The sequence below is a fragment of the Crocodylus porosus genome, unplaced genomic scaffold (assembly GCF_001723895.1).
Source record: "Crocodylus porosus isolate Cpor-Errol unplaced genomic scaffold, CroPor_comp1, whole genome shotgun sequence".
In the NCBI taxonomy this organism is placed as follows: Eukaryota; Metazoa; Chordata; order Crocodylia; family Crocodylidae; genus Crocodylus; species Crocodylus porosus.
In genome coordinates this window covers 29,112,541-29,126,801 of record NW_017728907.1, presented here as the reverse complement: position 1 = coordinate 29,126,801, position 14,261 = coordinate 29,112,541, and the positions used below count along the sequence as shown (strand labels likewise).

Below are 14,261 nucleotides of genomic sequence, written 5' to 3'. Positions count from 1 at the left end.
ATTTGCTGCCTTGGTTGTTATTGTCAGCCTCAGCAAATCCAAGGGTCCATTTGCTCTGAATACATACTAAGGACTTAAATTTCATTTTTAATTATTAGATTAGAGTGGTCCTGGGGCTATGGGTCAACAGAATCTTTGGTGCAAAAGTATGGAACCAATGAGTTTGTATTGACAGGCTGCCATGTTCCCAGCAAGATTATCACTACATTAACCTTGAACTGAGACATGATCCAGACTCTGGAACACTCCAGACCTCAGTTCCTGACAAATCAGGCTCTGGTTAGAAATATCTTCCTACTCAGTAATAACCTCACACAAGTACAAAAAGGATGTCAATTTTTTTTAGCTTTGGATAAAAGATATTTTTACTTGAATTCAGCCTTCTTATCCTCTTTCCCTAGCTGAAGCTCAGTAGCAGCTACCACCTTGCATGCTTGCTGCTGAAGTCAAAGCAGTGAAATGGTGCATAGTATGGTCCAGAAAGTATGTAAGAGACTTCTTCACATAATTTTCAGAGTAGCTTTTGCTATTTTGTACATGCATTTTTCAAGCAGTCTTACCTAGGAGTCATTGTAATGCCACCATAATCTAATTTATCCATAAAATAGAATTGAAAACAAGTTAATTCTCTAAGCTTTAGTTCTCTCTTTCTAATTTGCATTTGGAAATATATATCTTGATGAAAATAAGTTACCTCCAACCTAATTAGCAGCTTCTTCTGCTTGCAAACTAAGTATATCACATGGAAAATTAGTTCACAAGTTATACACTTTGAGAACAACATTATCATTAAAAAGAGTAGCTGATTACCAATGATTTTCTGAGACTGAAACATGCATTAAGCAAACCTCCCAAACAAGATAGATTTCTCATGCTATCCTGACGCAAACTTTCATCAAAAGTCATTTTTTAAGAATCATTCTGTAACCAAAATATTTTGCATCACTGCATAATCACTACTTTTTTAATTTAGCAAGTTCCAAAGTAATAAAAAATAAGTAAGACTTCACATACCTAAATGGGAGATATGGTGGATTAGACCCAGATAAAAGTGATCTGTAGGTTTCTTCTGGTGTCTTCTTTAAATAAATTACCTAGAAAAAAACCACAATTAGTCTTTAGAATAAAAATGAGCCATAAAACCCAAAACCTCAAAATAAAGTTATTTTTAATGCCACGCAGATCTGTATTTTCACAATATATTCCTTCTGACAAAATGATATAATAATCTGTCATCCAAATCAGCTACAATTTAGTAGGATCCAGTGTGGTGCATTTATGTAAGCAATAGCCTCAAAGTCAAATAGATAAATAATACAGGATGGGTTGGATAGGGATTATCCTGCCTCAGGCAGAGAGTTAAAATAGATGACCTCTGGAGATCTCGTCCAGCCCTGCTTCTCTATGATTTTATAATTGTTTAGACTGCTGCAATCAAGAGATGCACAAAGAAAGATTTATAATGCAATGCAAGGATAAATTGGAGTGAATAATTTACTTTGTGAATTTAATCTCTTACTAAGAACATACTTGTGAGCACATCCCATTCAGTAATAAGTCTACTTCTTTCCCATGTGTTCACCAGCAAGAAGGACATGGTTCCCAAGTACAGATTACAGAACAAATTACTCCCAAAACCAATAGTACTTCAGCAGGCCATACAGCCCAAAACGCAAGAGAAAAGACTTTGCCCTTTGTTCCCTTAAAGTGATTTCCTGTTCCTATATAAGCAGCCTAGAAACTGACTTGGAATGATTTTTAAATGACTGAAATAAGTAATTTCCTTATTAACCTGCACTTAAAACACTGAATAATGATAACTCCTGTTTGGCACTTCATTCATTCCTTGTAACAAGAATTTTTTTGCCTCCTACACAGCTACACATGACTTTAAAAGAGAGAAAAAAAATCTTTGATGATGTAGCCTAAGACTTCCCCCACCACTATCTTTTCTCTGTCTGCTTTGGCTTTGGCTGTCACAAGTCATCTCTAAATGAAGGTGATGAACAGGGGTACTCAAACCTTTGCTCACGGGCTCAATCTGAGCCCAAGTATTGTCACCTGACCCATGGGGCTTCTCTGTAGCCTTGAGCACTGGACCAGGCTCATGGATGCAATGCTGGTCCCCAACCTGGCATACAGGAGCCAGCTGAGGCCATGCAGGGCCTGGATTGATCCAGTCATGAGGACCTGACCCTGGTGCACAGGGTCCAATCCGGCCTGTGGACCAGCTTCACATCACTCATCTGGCCCCGTGGGGCCAAAAAATTGAGCACCACTGACATAGAATCCAGGACTTTACCTCTTAATTGGGATTCATACTGCTGCAGGATACATAATATTTTATTTGTGAATATGTACATATCCGCAATCCAAGAAATGGAAAACCACTACTTCTCTTAAATAAAAGGCACCTCCTACTAGCATGTCTGCTAAGTTGTTACAACTTCCATCTGCCTCTGCAGCAATGAGAAGTTACTTCGCACTCAGTGCTTTTTACCTTTCTACTGCTACCCTCAGCTGATCTGGGCTTGGGGGTGGTAGGGCCCAGAGCTGCTCCTGCCCTGCTCTAGCTGTGGGCTGCAACTGCAGGATGCAGATTCTTCCTTCCAGTGCCTGTTCCCTGCTCGCCTCCTTCGCCTGCCACCTACAAGTATCCCCCCCACTGACTGGAAACAGGAGCGGAAGCAGGGACCTGAACACCACCAACTGTCCCTAGACGATGCAGACATGAAGTGACTCCAGAGCCACTCCAGAGCGGCTCCAGAGCCACTCCAGAGCTGAAGGCTGCAGGGAGTGGGCTACAGGGGGAGTCAGGTTCTGCCACCGTGGCAGCAGTAGTCCATAGATTCCTCCTTCTAGTGCCTGTTCCCAGTCAGAGGGAGGAAAGGGTGGAGGTGGCAGAGACCAGGGAGTGGGAAGAAGAAACTGAGTATCACTGCTGCTGTCCCCAGGTAAGCCCAGCACTCCATACAGCTGATCCTCACAGCCCATGGCCAGGTCAGCAGGGGCAAGTAGCAGCAGGGAGCAGGTCCTCCCTCCATGTCCCCCACCAGCAAGAGGCTCCAGCTACACCTCACCCCTGCCCCTACAGTGTACCACACCCCCTTTTAGGGAATCCTGGATCTCCCCATAGTAAAAAGTGTTTCTTTATTACCCACCTCTGAGAATTATGCATTCAGAAAAAAGGGGGCTGCCTAGGACAGACTCTTCTTACCACTAAATGTTTTCTTCTGTGCAAAAGTTATAGCTATATCTTGTTATTTCATAAGAGTAAAATAGCAACATTTGAAGATAGTTTAAGCGTCTGCTTTCTCACAATCACCACACGCATTAACAGGGCAGTTTTTGGACCAACACTGTCAAAATATTTTCTATGAACAACTAGAACTCAGTGGAACAAAAATTGAGAAAAAAAAGTACTGAGATTTTTGAAAAAGGAGACAAAATGTGTGTGGGGGGAGATGACATTAAAAGCAAAAAGAAGTTCAAAAAGTGAAAATGATAAGCAGTAGAGGAAGTCATGCACCATGATCTGCAACAGGAAAGAAGTGAAACAAAATGACGAAGGAAAGAAGTTTTGATTTTAAACAAATTATAATAAGAGGAGAAACAAGTAACAGCAACTCAAAAATAGAGTTTGCTTTTAATATTCCAAAAGTATAGCAAACAAAACTAGTCTGTTTGGTTCATTTAAAATCTAGGCAATGTAACTCCAAGGGAACTGAGGCTTTTAGGAACAGTTATTTTCCCAGAAGATAATAGTTTGTTTTGGGTATATTTTTCTAATGGTTGGGTCCTAAGAATCAACCAAGAGAGTAAAGCTGTAGATGCATGACATTGCTGCTTTACAGAGGTTTGAATTCACTCAGCTGCATCTGCTACTTTAAGATTGCAAAATAATTGTAGGGTGACCTTTGGTTTCACTACCTTAACTTCCTGATAAGTTATCTGATTGAGAAAGAAAGCTTTCTGTGCTTGACACGTTATAGTATGACTATATATTATCCAATATTATATAAAATATAATTATCCACATTGTCTGTCTTGTTGTAATTTGAACAGATAGTAGGGCAGACTTGCAACACTGACTTCCTTTTCTTGTCTGAAAACTTGCTGTAATGTGCAGCTGCACATTTCTTTAGTTAATATGTGGCCAGTCTCACTCCTCTGCTTCTCTTTTCCTCCCATTATTTAACAACCACTAAACACATCTTTGTGCTTGCTGGTGAATAGCTTGAGAATAGCTCAAAGCAGCTGGAGAAGAGGCTTGGCTCGAAGCAAAACGTGTCCAAGGCTACTGGTTCAAGTGCTTGTTGTCCCTCCTGGGAAGTGAATAGCATGAAAGGAAGTTGCTCTGTTTGCTAAAACTCCTAGAGAGCATAATCTGTCAAGGTGACAAGTAGGGCTAAAAAACCTAGGTGAGCTTATGATTTTGCATTAGGGACAGGATTCAGCAGATGCCCAAACATACTCAATACTTAATCATTACCAAATCACTTCATAATTATGAGATTCCCCCCCCCCCAACTTAATTAAAGGCTAATTTGAGGCATAATTTTAAAATGCAGCATAAAAAAGAAGTGTTCAGAATAATGCCACTTTATATGTCTGAAGTACTTTGACATTCTTTAACATGCCTAGAAGACAGGCATTTTACAGGCAGGGAAACTGAGGCAAGGACAGAAATGACTCGCCCCAAGCACATGAAGTATCTTTTGTCAGATTAAGAGTTAGAAAGCATGACCTCTTATTTTGTATCCTCCCAGGCATTCTTGTAGACTGCATCTCAGAGTTTTGGACTTAATTTTCTCATGTTAAATTTGAATTTCCCCTAATAAAGTATCACTAGTAATTCTTAGGCTATTTTAGGACAACAAATGCAAAATGCTGAGGGTTTTTTTTGTTTCTGTTTTTTAAACAAGTCAGGGTGCACAATTACAACTGGAATCCTATTCTGAGAACTTGATCCAATGTTCGTCAGGTTTCATTTTACACTTAATATTTTAGCATCAGAACAAAGAGGGGAAAAAACCCTGAGCTTCTCAACTAACACGGTTCAGAACATTGATAAACTTGTGTGACTTAACATGTGACCAAAAGCAATGAAGCTATTTTGTAATCCGATTTGAAAACATGCAGCTGTTTCCTCTGTAGGATGATGAGCCCAAACAGGACAGAAATGAATCTTAGGCACTCTAGATTCCTACAAGCACTGCTGGTAGTAATAACTATACTCCATTCTCTTACTGCAACAAATAATTAATTTCCTGCAAACAAGGAATCTAAACAATAAGTAAACTACACAGATAAACAAACAGGAATTGTTCTAAACAAAAGGATATAAGCTGAATTGTAAATAAGGGAGTAGTCAATTGGTTTCTTTGACACTGACTACTACTAAACCCAATTAAGAAAATAATATAAAAACATTTCTGTTTGTCATTGCAGACAATCCTGTTAGTTAAAAATAAGATACCAAAAGTTTTGATTCTCATTAGGACCCCTTGCTCAGTTTTGTGGAATTCCACTGCTTCAATTTAGGGCCCCCGTTTCGTCTATACATGTCCATAAAAATATTGCTTCCCCCCACCAAAAAAAAATGTCACATTGTGGGTTCAGTTCACTGAGGCAGGAGTTACTTTTACAAAGAGGTTTCTTTTACTTCTGCAAACAGCCCACAGACAGCCATCAGTCTCTGTCCAGGTCTATCTAACTCCACTTCTCTCAAAGATATACTATCCTCACATCTCCCCTTTCCAAGCAGAAAACACAACCCATTTCACCCAATAACCACACACATCAATTCAATTTTTAAAATAAAATATTAATTTTCCATATATCTTTGCGGTGTCCTTCATAGTCTTGTAGGTCTGCAAGGTACCACTGTCTCTGGATTGTCTTGCTTGGTCCATATTGTAGCCTTCTCCATGTCTTTCTCCAGTTTGAACACTATTTGCTCCATCTCCTGTCCTTCTCGGATGCAGGTGCTTTCTATTCATTGTGTAGATGTTTCCTTCATTTGTCTCCACTTCATAAGATCTAGGAACTACCTCACAAGAGACAGCTGTCTCCAGCATCCATGTTTTACCAGGTGCATGCGTATCCTGTTGTGGGGTAGCAGAGTTTCCAATTCTCAGTACTCCCTTGTCTCGTGACTCCTTTTTATTTATATTTATCACACATCTCATAAGCATTTATGTCAATTTGTTGTTTCTTATTAATGGTTTTCAAATTAGGTAGTCTTGTTCTAAGTTTACTGTTAAATAAGAGCCCAGCTGGCAAAAGCCCACATTTCAAAGGAGATGATCTATAATTTAGTGATATGTGAGAATAAGGATGTGTGAGAAACTCCTGGCTTGTTTAGCAGCCGCCTTATTATTCTGACACCATTTCCTGCAACTCTATTAGACTGTGGGTATCTTGGGGTAGGGGTAGTGTGCATAAACCCATATTCCTTTGCGAGTGCTTGAACTCATACCCATCAAATTGTGGTCCATTGTCAGACCTGACCATAAGCGGTATGCCATGTTCAGCAAAGACAGATTTTGTATGTGCTATTACATGCTTCACAGTAGTGTTCTCAAGCCTTGCCACTTCCAGATAATGAGAGTAATAGCCAAAAACCAATAAGGGGGGGAGGGGGGGCGTGTTTCCAGCATGAGTGAATAGATCTCCTACTACTTTGGACTATGGAGCCAATTCATCCTTGGTCACTTCCACTTGGGTGTTTCACTTGATTCTCAGTCTCACTGCATTTTTGACATGTTGAACATGCTTTAACATATTTTTCTATATCCATATCAATGTATAGCCAAGAACAGAGTTTTTCTAGCCCTTCTTTTGCATTATGCTATACCCAAGTGTCCTTTGCATATCCTCTGTAACATATCCTGATGTAATACTTTGGGAGAAACAAAAGTCTGTCATTTTTTTAACAAGATCCCATGTATTATGGACAGCTCTACTTCAAACTGGTGATAAGGACTGAGTATGTACCTTTCAGGCCATCATGCATTTATGGCTTGGATTACTAATTATAATGTCTGATCTTGTGGACTGTACCTTTAGATGCCACAGCACACTTTAATTGGAAACTGGCCACATTTTCTTTAACAAACTGACATGCACAATGTCTAACTCTGGGTTTAGTTCCCTTTCTGTTCTGTTCGAAGTATCTGTCATGGCTAATTCTTTCCCTGGTTTACATTCTAATTTTAATTTGCAACTGAAACTGAAAAAAATAGAACAGCCTCTAATTTTGGAGGTGTATCAGCAAGCCCTCTTTTTCCTACTGTCAGCAGCTCGTGATCCATTTCACCTAATAGTGGTCTTCCATACAGGAAGATGTGGAACTTTTTACATCCATGCACCAGAGCGAAAGCCTCTTTTTCAACAGGTGCAAAGTGATGCTCCATTTCAGTTAAAGCCCTGGAAGAATAAGCTATAGGCCTCCAATGGTGCTCATATTTCTACATGAGTGCTGCTCCAAGACTTTCTTTAGAGGCAAGCTGTAGACACTTTTGTCTGATGTTTGCCATCATAGAATCTAAGCACTGGACTTCCTAAGCTCTTCATCATGATGTGCTTCCCATATCCAATATTTACTTTTGTCCGGTAAAGCTCTTAGATTGCTGTATTTGTGCACCATATTAGATACAGACTCCCCCACAGTTTACTACTCCCAGAAACTTTTGTATTCTTTTCTTACCTGTGGGAGGTGGCATATTAGTAATTAACTGTACTCTAATGGGATCTATCTGTACACCTTGATCCATTAATTATTCACCCAAATATGTTATTTTTCTGATTAAATTTGCACTTTTTTCTACTAAGTTTTAACTTCGATGACCAAGCCTTTTCCAGAGCTCTGAAGTCTTGGATCACGTTCCTCTACTGCACCTCCCCATTTTAAAATGCCATTGATATACATTTCGACACCTCCAATGCCCTCAAATATTTGTTGAATATATTTATAAAACACTTCTGGCATTGAACGTAATTCAAAAAAGCAATCTGTTAAAGCAGAATCTTCCATATGGAGTGCTGAACAGGCTCAAATATCTGCTATTTTTTTCTAATGGTACCTGCCAAACCCAACCATTGCTGACGTACCTGTGTTGCTTGTACCATTTCTCCAAAGATTTCTTCCCTAGTAGGAATCTGAAAGTGTTCCCTTCTTACGTATTAATTAAGTTACTAGCCAATTGCCCATCAAGAACAACGGGGGAGGGGAGCAGGGACAGAGGACCGCCACTCTATGCTGCCGCTGCTCTGCCTCCAGCCTCCTGTGGCCCCCCACTGCTCCACCTCACAGCGTCACTGCCTCCCAGGCACAGGGGAGGAGGGAAGCTTTAATCGGCAACCGCAGCTGCCACCCAGCACCCTCTGCTGCTGCCGCTGCACATTCAGCTACGTGCAGCCCCCTCCCCGACTCCCCTCTCTCCCTCACGGTTGTTCTCAGGGCCCGGGAGGGGGGGATGGACAAAGACAGGTGCCGCCACCCAGCGCCCCACAGTGCCGCCATACATCCAGCCCTGTGTGCCAGAGTGCGGGGTTGAGGCCAGCACTGTGCCGCCAGTACTCCGCGCTACCACTGCCTCCAAGGAGCAGGACAGCACTCCACCATGCATGTCTGTCTGTGCAGAGCAGTCTGATTGGTTGCTTCAGTCAGTATTGTGATTGGCTGCCGAGACAACCAACCAGAGGGCGAATAAAGCATTATGGACAGACAGACGGACACATTAAGGTTTTTATTATATTAGAATTTTGGGCCTAGGCAAAGACCAACGTCATGCACACACATGCAGACTTGTGCTTGCAAAAGGTCAAGCAGCAGTGGCACAAATTTGTGCTGGAGATTTGTACCTCAGCACATGTTCCTAAATATGCATTTTGGTGTGGGGCAAATTGTGCCTCTTGGAACAAAATGACCCTGCCCAGCTCCTCCTGCATCTTTAGCTGGAGGAGACAGAGGCAGAGGCCAGCAGTATATAAAGCTGCCCTGGCACTCAGGAGCCTGAGGCCTAGCCACTTGGTATCTGGGGACACTAGCTCCTTGTGCCAGCTGGACTGCTGAAGCAGCCCTAACCCAGAGTGACCCCTGCACCCTCTACCCACTACAGCAGTCTGGTAGTGGGGGCTGCTGCCTGGCTGTGCCCTGCTGCCATCTGCAACAGCATCCGCATGCCTGGCAAACCCAAACAAAGACTGCATGGCCACTTGGGCTGTGGTATGGGCACTGCAGCACAGCTGCCTATACCTCTGGGTCAGCTATCAGTGGGCTGTGGCTGGTCAGCTAGCCTTCAGGCAGTACTACTGTCTTGACTTCTGGTGCCCTGCTCTGCCATCTGGGCAGCTATCACCTAGAAAATGTCCTTGTTGCAGTGGCCCACTTCGAATTGTCGAAGCATGTCTTCCTGGCCTCAAATGGCCAGGAGGTCAGTCACCTCATCTGCCCTGCAGCTGGGTCCCTGGTGCGGGCCCTGGGCAGGCTCCTCTGCTCAGGTCCCACCATTTGCCTCACCAGCAGGGATCATAATGTACCCTGTTTAACAATTGCAAATTCTCTGATTTAACCCCCCAACCCAAATTCTCTCATTAAAATACCCCAAACCAGCATTCTTCTGTGATTAAAATGAAACATCACTTGAAGCCTACCACTGTCTCTATCAACATAATAAAATAAATTCTAAATATATATACAATTTGGTGTTTGCTTTTGGGGTTTTTTATTGTAGAAAAAAACAGAGCTGCCCCTGCCTGCCTTTGCTCACTGGGATGTGGGGATCACTGCATCTGGACCCACAGCTACTTTGTGGTGCTGAGCAGAACTGACAGCCTGCAGCTACTGTCTGTAGTGCTGGAAGCCCCAAGTGGCAGCAGGAGTCAGCTTGGTCTTGTCCAAGAGCACGCACCAGCAGCCCAGGCTGGCTTTGTATGCCACATGTACTCTGAGTCTCAGGCAGCACTGCACACTGCAGCAGAGCTCTGCAAGTGCCCTGAGGGTTCGCTGCTAGCTGCTGCTATGTGGTGGGGGGCTGGCAGACAAAGGACCCACCCCTGCTGCACAGTCCCCTCTGCCCCCCATAGTTCCCTACCCCACCCCTGCTTACTGGGGAAAGAGCCTGGGTCTGAGCCACTGCTGTCAGCCTTGCCCCGCTTCTATTTCCTCCAGCACACCAAGGCATCATGCTGGAACAGCAGAGACATGTGGCAGGCATAGAGATGCTCTAGCCGGGTGCCAGAGTGTCTCTTTGGAAAACCCAGCCTCCAGTTGCTTTGGGGCATGCTCCAGGAGCACGTCTTGTGCCACTTTTTTCTGGCACGTTTTCTTTTGATACCAGGATTTCCCGGTATCAAGCTAAAGAGTTCGCACTGCATATTTGAAGCGTCGGGAACATTTTTTCGTTCGTGGTGTGCCTCCTGTGGCATCTCAAACTGCTTTAAGATGCCAAAACAGACATGTGCTCACTCATGGACAAGGCCCAAGTATTCTTTTTTTTTTTTGCACTAATACTAAAGAATGAACCCAATATGTCTGTTCCTCTACTTTCTCAATAACATCCTGAGCAACCAGTTTTTCTAGTACTGCTTTCAGGCTTTGTCTTGGAGCTACAGAATTTGTTCTGGGAGCATGTATTGTAGGAGTACAGAGCATAGACAGGACAATCTTATATTTTTTATTCAACTTCCCAAGCCCTTCAAATACATCCTAAAAATTATCTTCAATTTTACTGTGCCCCTCTATAGTATATATCCTCTGAATAAGACCCAGTGCCTAACAGGTCTTTAGCCCTAAAATAAGTATATGTTTTCCCTGGACAACCACAAACTGAATATTTTCACTACTAGTTGTTACCTTTATCTCCAGCTCTTGGGGGCAACAGTAGGAATCAACTCTCCACTGTCACCTCAGAGCCTTATCTGCTTGTTGCGACTACTTGCTTTCTTTTTCAAAACCTTTACAACATAGTCTGATACGACACTGGCTTGTACACCAGTGTCCAGTTTAAAAGACACAGGAGTTCCATGCTTCTAGCCTGATGCACAATATCATTAGAAGACTGGTGTATTTTGTACTATTTCTACATACAGCTCCTCTTCGTTGCTGCCTGCATTGTTGCAATTTGCAGTGGTCGCACAGATTGCCCCTTTCTATACCTGCAGTCCTCTCCTCTACATACTCTAGGAAAATGGTTGTCCTTTGCATTTGTTCCAGCACTGTCCAAAAAGCAGGACACTGCTATAGCCTGTTTGTTATACAGGTAGTCCTTGACTTACGATTTCAATTTACCTCGAACAGCACTTACGACCTTTATAAATTGACACTGTGTTTCGAGGTTCCCACACAGGTGTCAACTTTACAATGCTTGATGCAGCTGCATCTAGCTGGTAAGTCTGGAAGGGGAGAAGGAAGGGAAGTGTGGGGGCACAGATCAACACCCCTGCAGTGGAGGGATTGGGGCTGGGACAGGGGTTAGGGCAAGCACTACCCAACTGGGGCAGAGGAGGTATGGGATGAAGACTGAGGAGTGCAGAGGGGGAGGGAAGCAGCTCCCACCACTGCACACCACTGGTCAGGGAGCTGCTCATCTGGTGACTCCTGCTGCTGCTTCCCCCACTTGTCTAGGAGGGCATAGGGTGGGTGGGGGCAGGGCGGGTGCCCCCAGATCTGCATGGAGCAAGTGGGGCTGGGGCGAGTGCAGGGGCGCACAGACTGACTTGCCCAGTTTGGGTGGAGTGGGTGTGGGATGGAGCCACTGCATTGCCTCCAGACTACACCTCCTCCCCACGCCCCCTGGACAACCTGTGCCTTTGTCCCGTTCCCCCACCCCCGCACTGGGCAGCAGTTCCTCCAATCCCAGCCCCAATCCCTTCTTCACTGCAGGGGCATTGATCTGCCCCCCCCCCAAACACCCCTTCCCTCTCCACCCCCTTCCATACTTAGCAGCTGGATGCAGCTGTATTGAGCATCGTAAAGGAATGAATCACCCATATATAACATTATTCCTATGGGATTATTGGTTCCAAGTTACTACGTTTTGACTTAAAACATGGTATTCAGGAACCAATTGTGTCGCAAGTCTGAGGACTGCCTGTATAGCTCTTTATGCTGCTTTTCTTAAGTTCTTCCTGCCGCATTTCTCAGACCTCTCCTTGCAAGCTCTGTTTTGTTTCAGTTCTTTTCTGGGAGGGTTTATTATTCTGTTAACAAATTTCAGCATCTAGATTTCCTTCCAAAGACTTCAATCTAGTCTGGGTGATCTCTGCTGCTTTGCACATGCTGATTGCTTTTTCTAGCTTGAGAATCCTCAAGATCCTCCAGCAGTCTATCTAACCTGCGTGTCTCTGATCCGTATTATTATCCGAATTCTAATCACAATGGAGTCCAAGTTCTCCAAAATTGCAGGACTGACACAGCATTTCTGAGATCCTTTTCCAATTCCCCAAAGAGGTCTTCTTCTTTTTGCAACCTCACATGAAACTGATATCTTTCAAAAGACTTCCAAGTTAGTACTCCTCAAACTTTTGAGCACCTTCATAAATCAGACTGTTCTGTTTGGCTCAGTTAAATACATTCAGAGCCTCAGCACCTGCTACATTCATAAAAGTAGCTATGTTTGGTCACTTGGCTCTACCCACCCTGAAGTACAGGTTGCACAAGCCTCTTCCAGTTCTCTGCCAAGAGCCCATTGTTGCTCTGTTTTTTACTCTGAAAGATCATTCCATGCAATGCAGTCACCTGTTCCTGACCACTTCTTGTACCATGTAGTGGTGTGGGTGGAGTTCACTGAGACAAGAGCCTTTCTTTTTTTTCCTACAAAAAGGTTTCTTTTATTTCTGCTAACAGCAGACAATGAGCCAAACTCCCTTTCCAGCTCTTCCCCGACTCCACCTCTCTCAACTATATACAATTCTTATATTGAGTACTTCAAGATTAAAGCAATGTCACAGAAACTCATTTCCCAAGTAGTATCACATTTAAATTATTTTTTTCAGCTCAAAAGCAGATGTCAGTTTCAAATCAGTTCAACAGACAACCATAAACATTAATTCTGGAATGAAATAATGAAATAACTGGGTAAATATAATACTTCTGACATTCTTTAAAATTAGGTTTGTTTTTTAAAGTGAAAGTTGTTAGATCAATCTATAAGCACAACCAAAATGTGTGGAAGCTATAAAAGTTATTCTTTAATTAGAAGACTGATTGATGGGCATGCAAAGAAAGATATGTTTAAAAACTTAATTTTTTGGTCTATAATCACTTGCAGTGGACAAGCTGTCAGGGTATTCTGCACATCAACAGAGACCTAGAGATTCTACTAGTCAAATAAATGTTAACCCATTTTCCAAGATATAGTTCCAACACTTGTATACTAGTAGCTAGAAAATTCTGGCTAGATCTGCTAAGCTGGATAGCTTGAGACAGGTCCTCATTTTAGCAGAAACTGTCATGTGTACCAAACAGCAGCGGAGTCCCTCAGGGCTCGGTCTTTGGGCCAGTGCTGTTCAGTATCTTCATTAGTGACCTGGACGAGGGTGTGGAGAGCACCCTGTTCAAGTTTGCTGATGACACCAAGATGTGGGGTAAACTGAATACACCGGCAGGCAGGGACCGCATCCAGGCAGACCTGGATAGGTTAGAGAAGTGGGCAGATCTGAACAGGATGCAGTTCAACAAGGACCAGTGCAGGGTGCTGCACCTGGGGAGAGGGAACCAGCATTATGGTTATAGGTTAGGGGCTGACCCTCTTGGCAGCACAGAGGCAGAGAGAGATCTTGGAGTCATGACTGACTCAAGGATGAATGAGTCGCCAATGCGACGAAGCAATAGGCAGAGCCAACCGCACCCTGTCATGCATCAACAGGGGCATCACTAACAAGTCCAGAGAGGTCTTGCCCCCACTCTATGCGGTGCTGGTCAGAGCACAGCTGGAGTACTGTGTCCAGTTCTGGGTGCCGCACTTCAAGAGGGACATGGAGACCCTGGAGAGGGTCTAGAGGAGGGCCACTCATATTGCTGGGGGCCTCCATGAGAAGAGACTGAGGGACCTGAATCTCTTCCGTCTCTGCAAGAGGAGACTGAGGTGGGGGATCCTCTGGCTGCCTACAACCTTATCAGGGGCCACCAGCAGGGACTCAGGGAAAGCCTGTTCACCAGGGCCCCCCTTGGAGTCACCAGGAACAATGGCCACAAGCTGAGGGAGGATAGGTTTAGGTTAGATACTAGGAAGAATTACTTCATTGTAAGGGTG

The 14,261-nt window shown here is 43.6% G+C and overlaps 1 protein-coding gene across 2 annotated transcripts in view; it reads right to left on the bottom strand.

Moving 5' to 3' along the window:
- The window catches only part of CDC14A (cell division cycle 14A), a 142,163-nt gene that overhangs the window by 77,264 nt on the left and 50,638 nt on the right, over positions 1–14,261 (bottom strand). For both annotated transcript variants that reach the window (XM_019531022.1, XM_019531021.1), the window contains exon 5: positions 1,015–1,094. In XM_019531022.1, the coding sequence (XP_019386567.1) occupies positions 1,015–1,094 (80 nt within the window). The remainder of the gene's footprint in view (positions 1–1,014; positions 1,095–14,261) is intronic.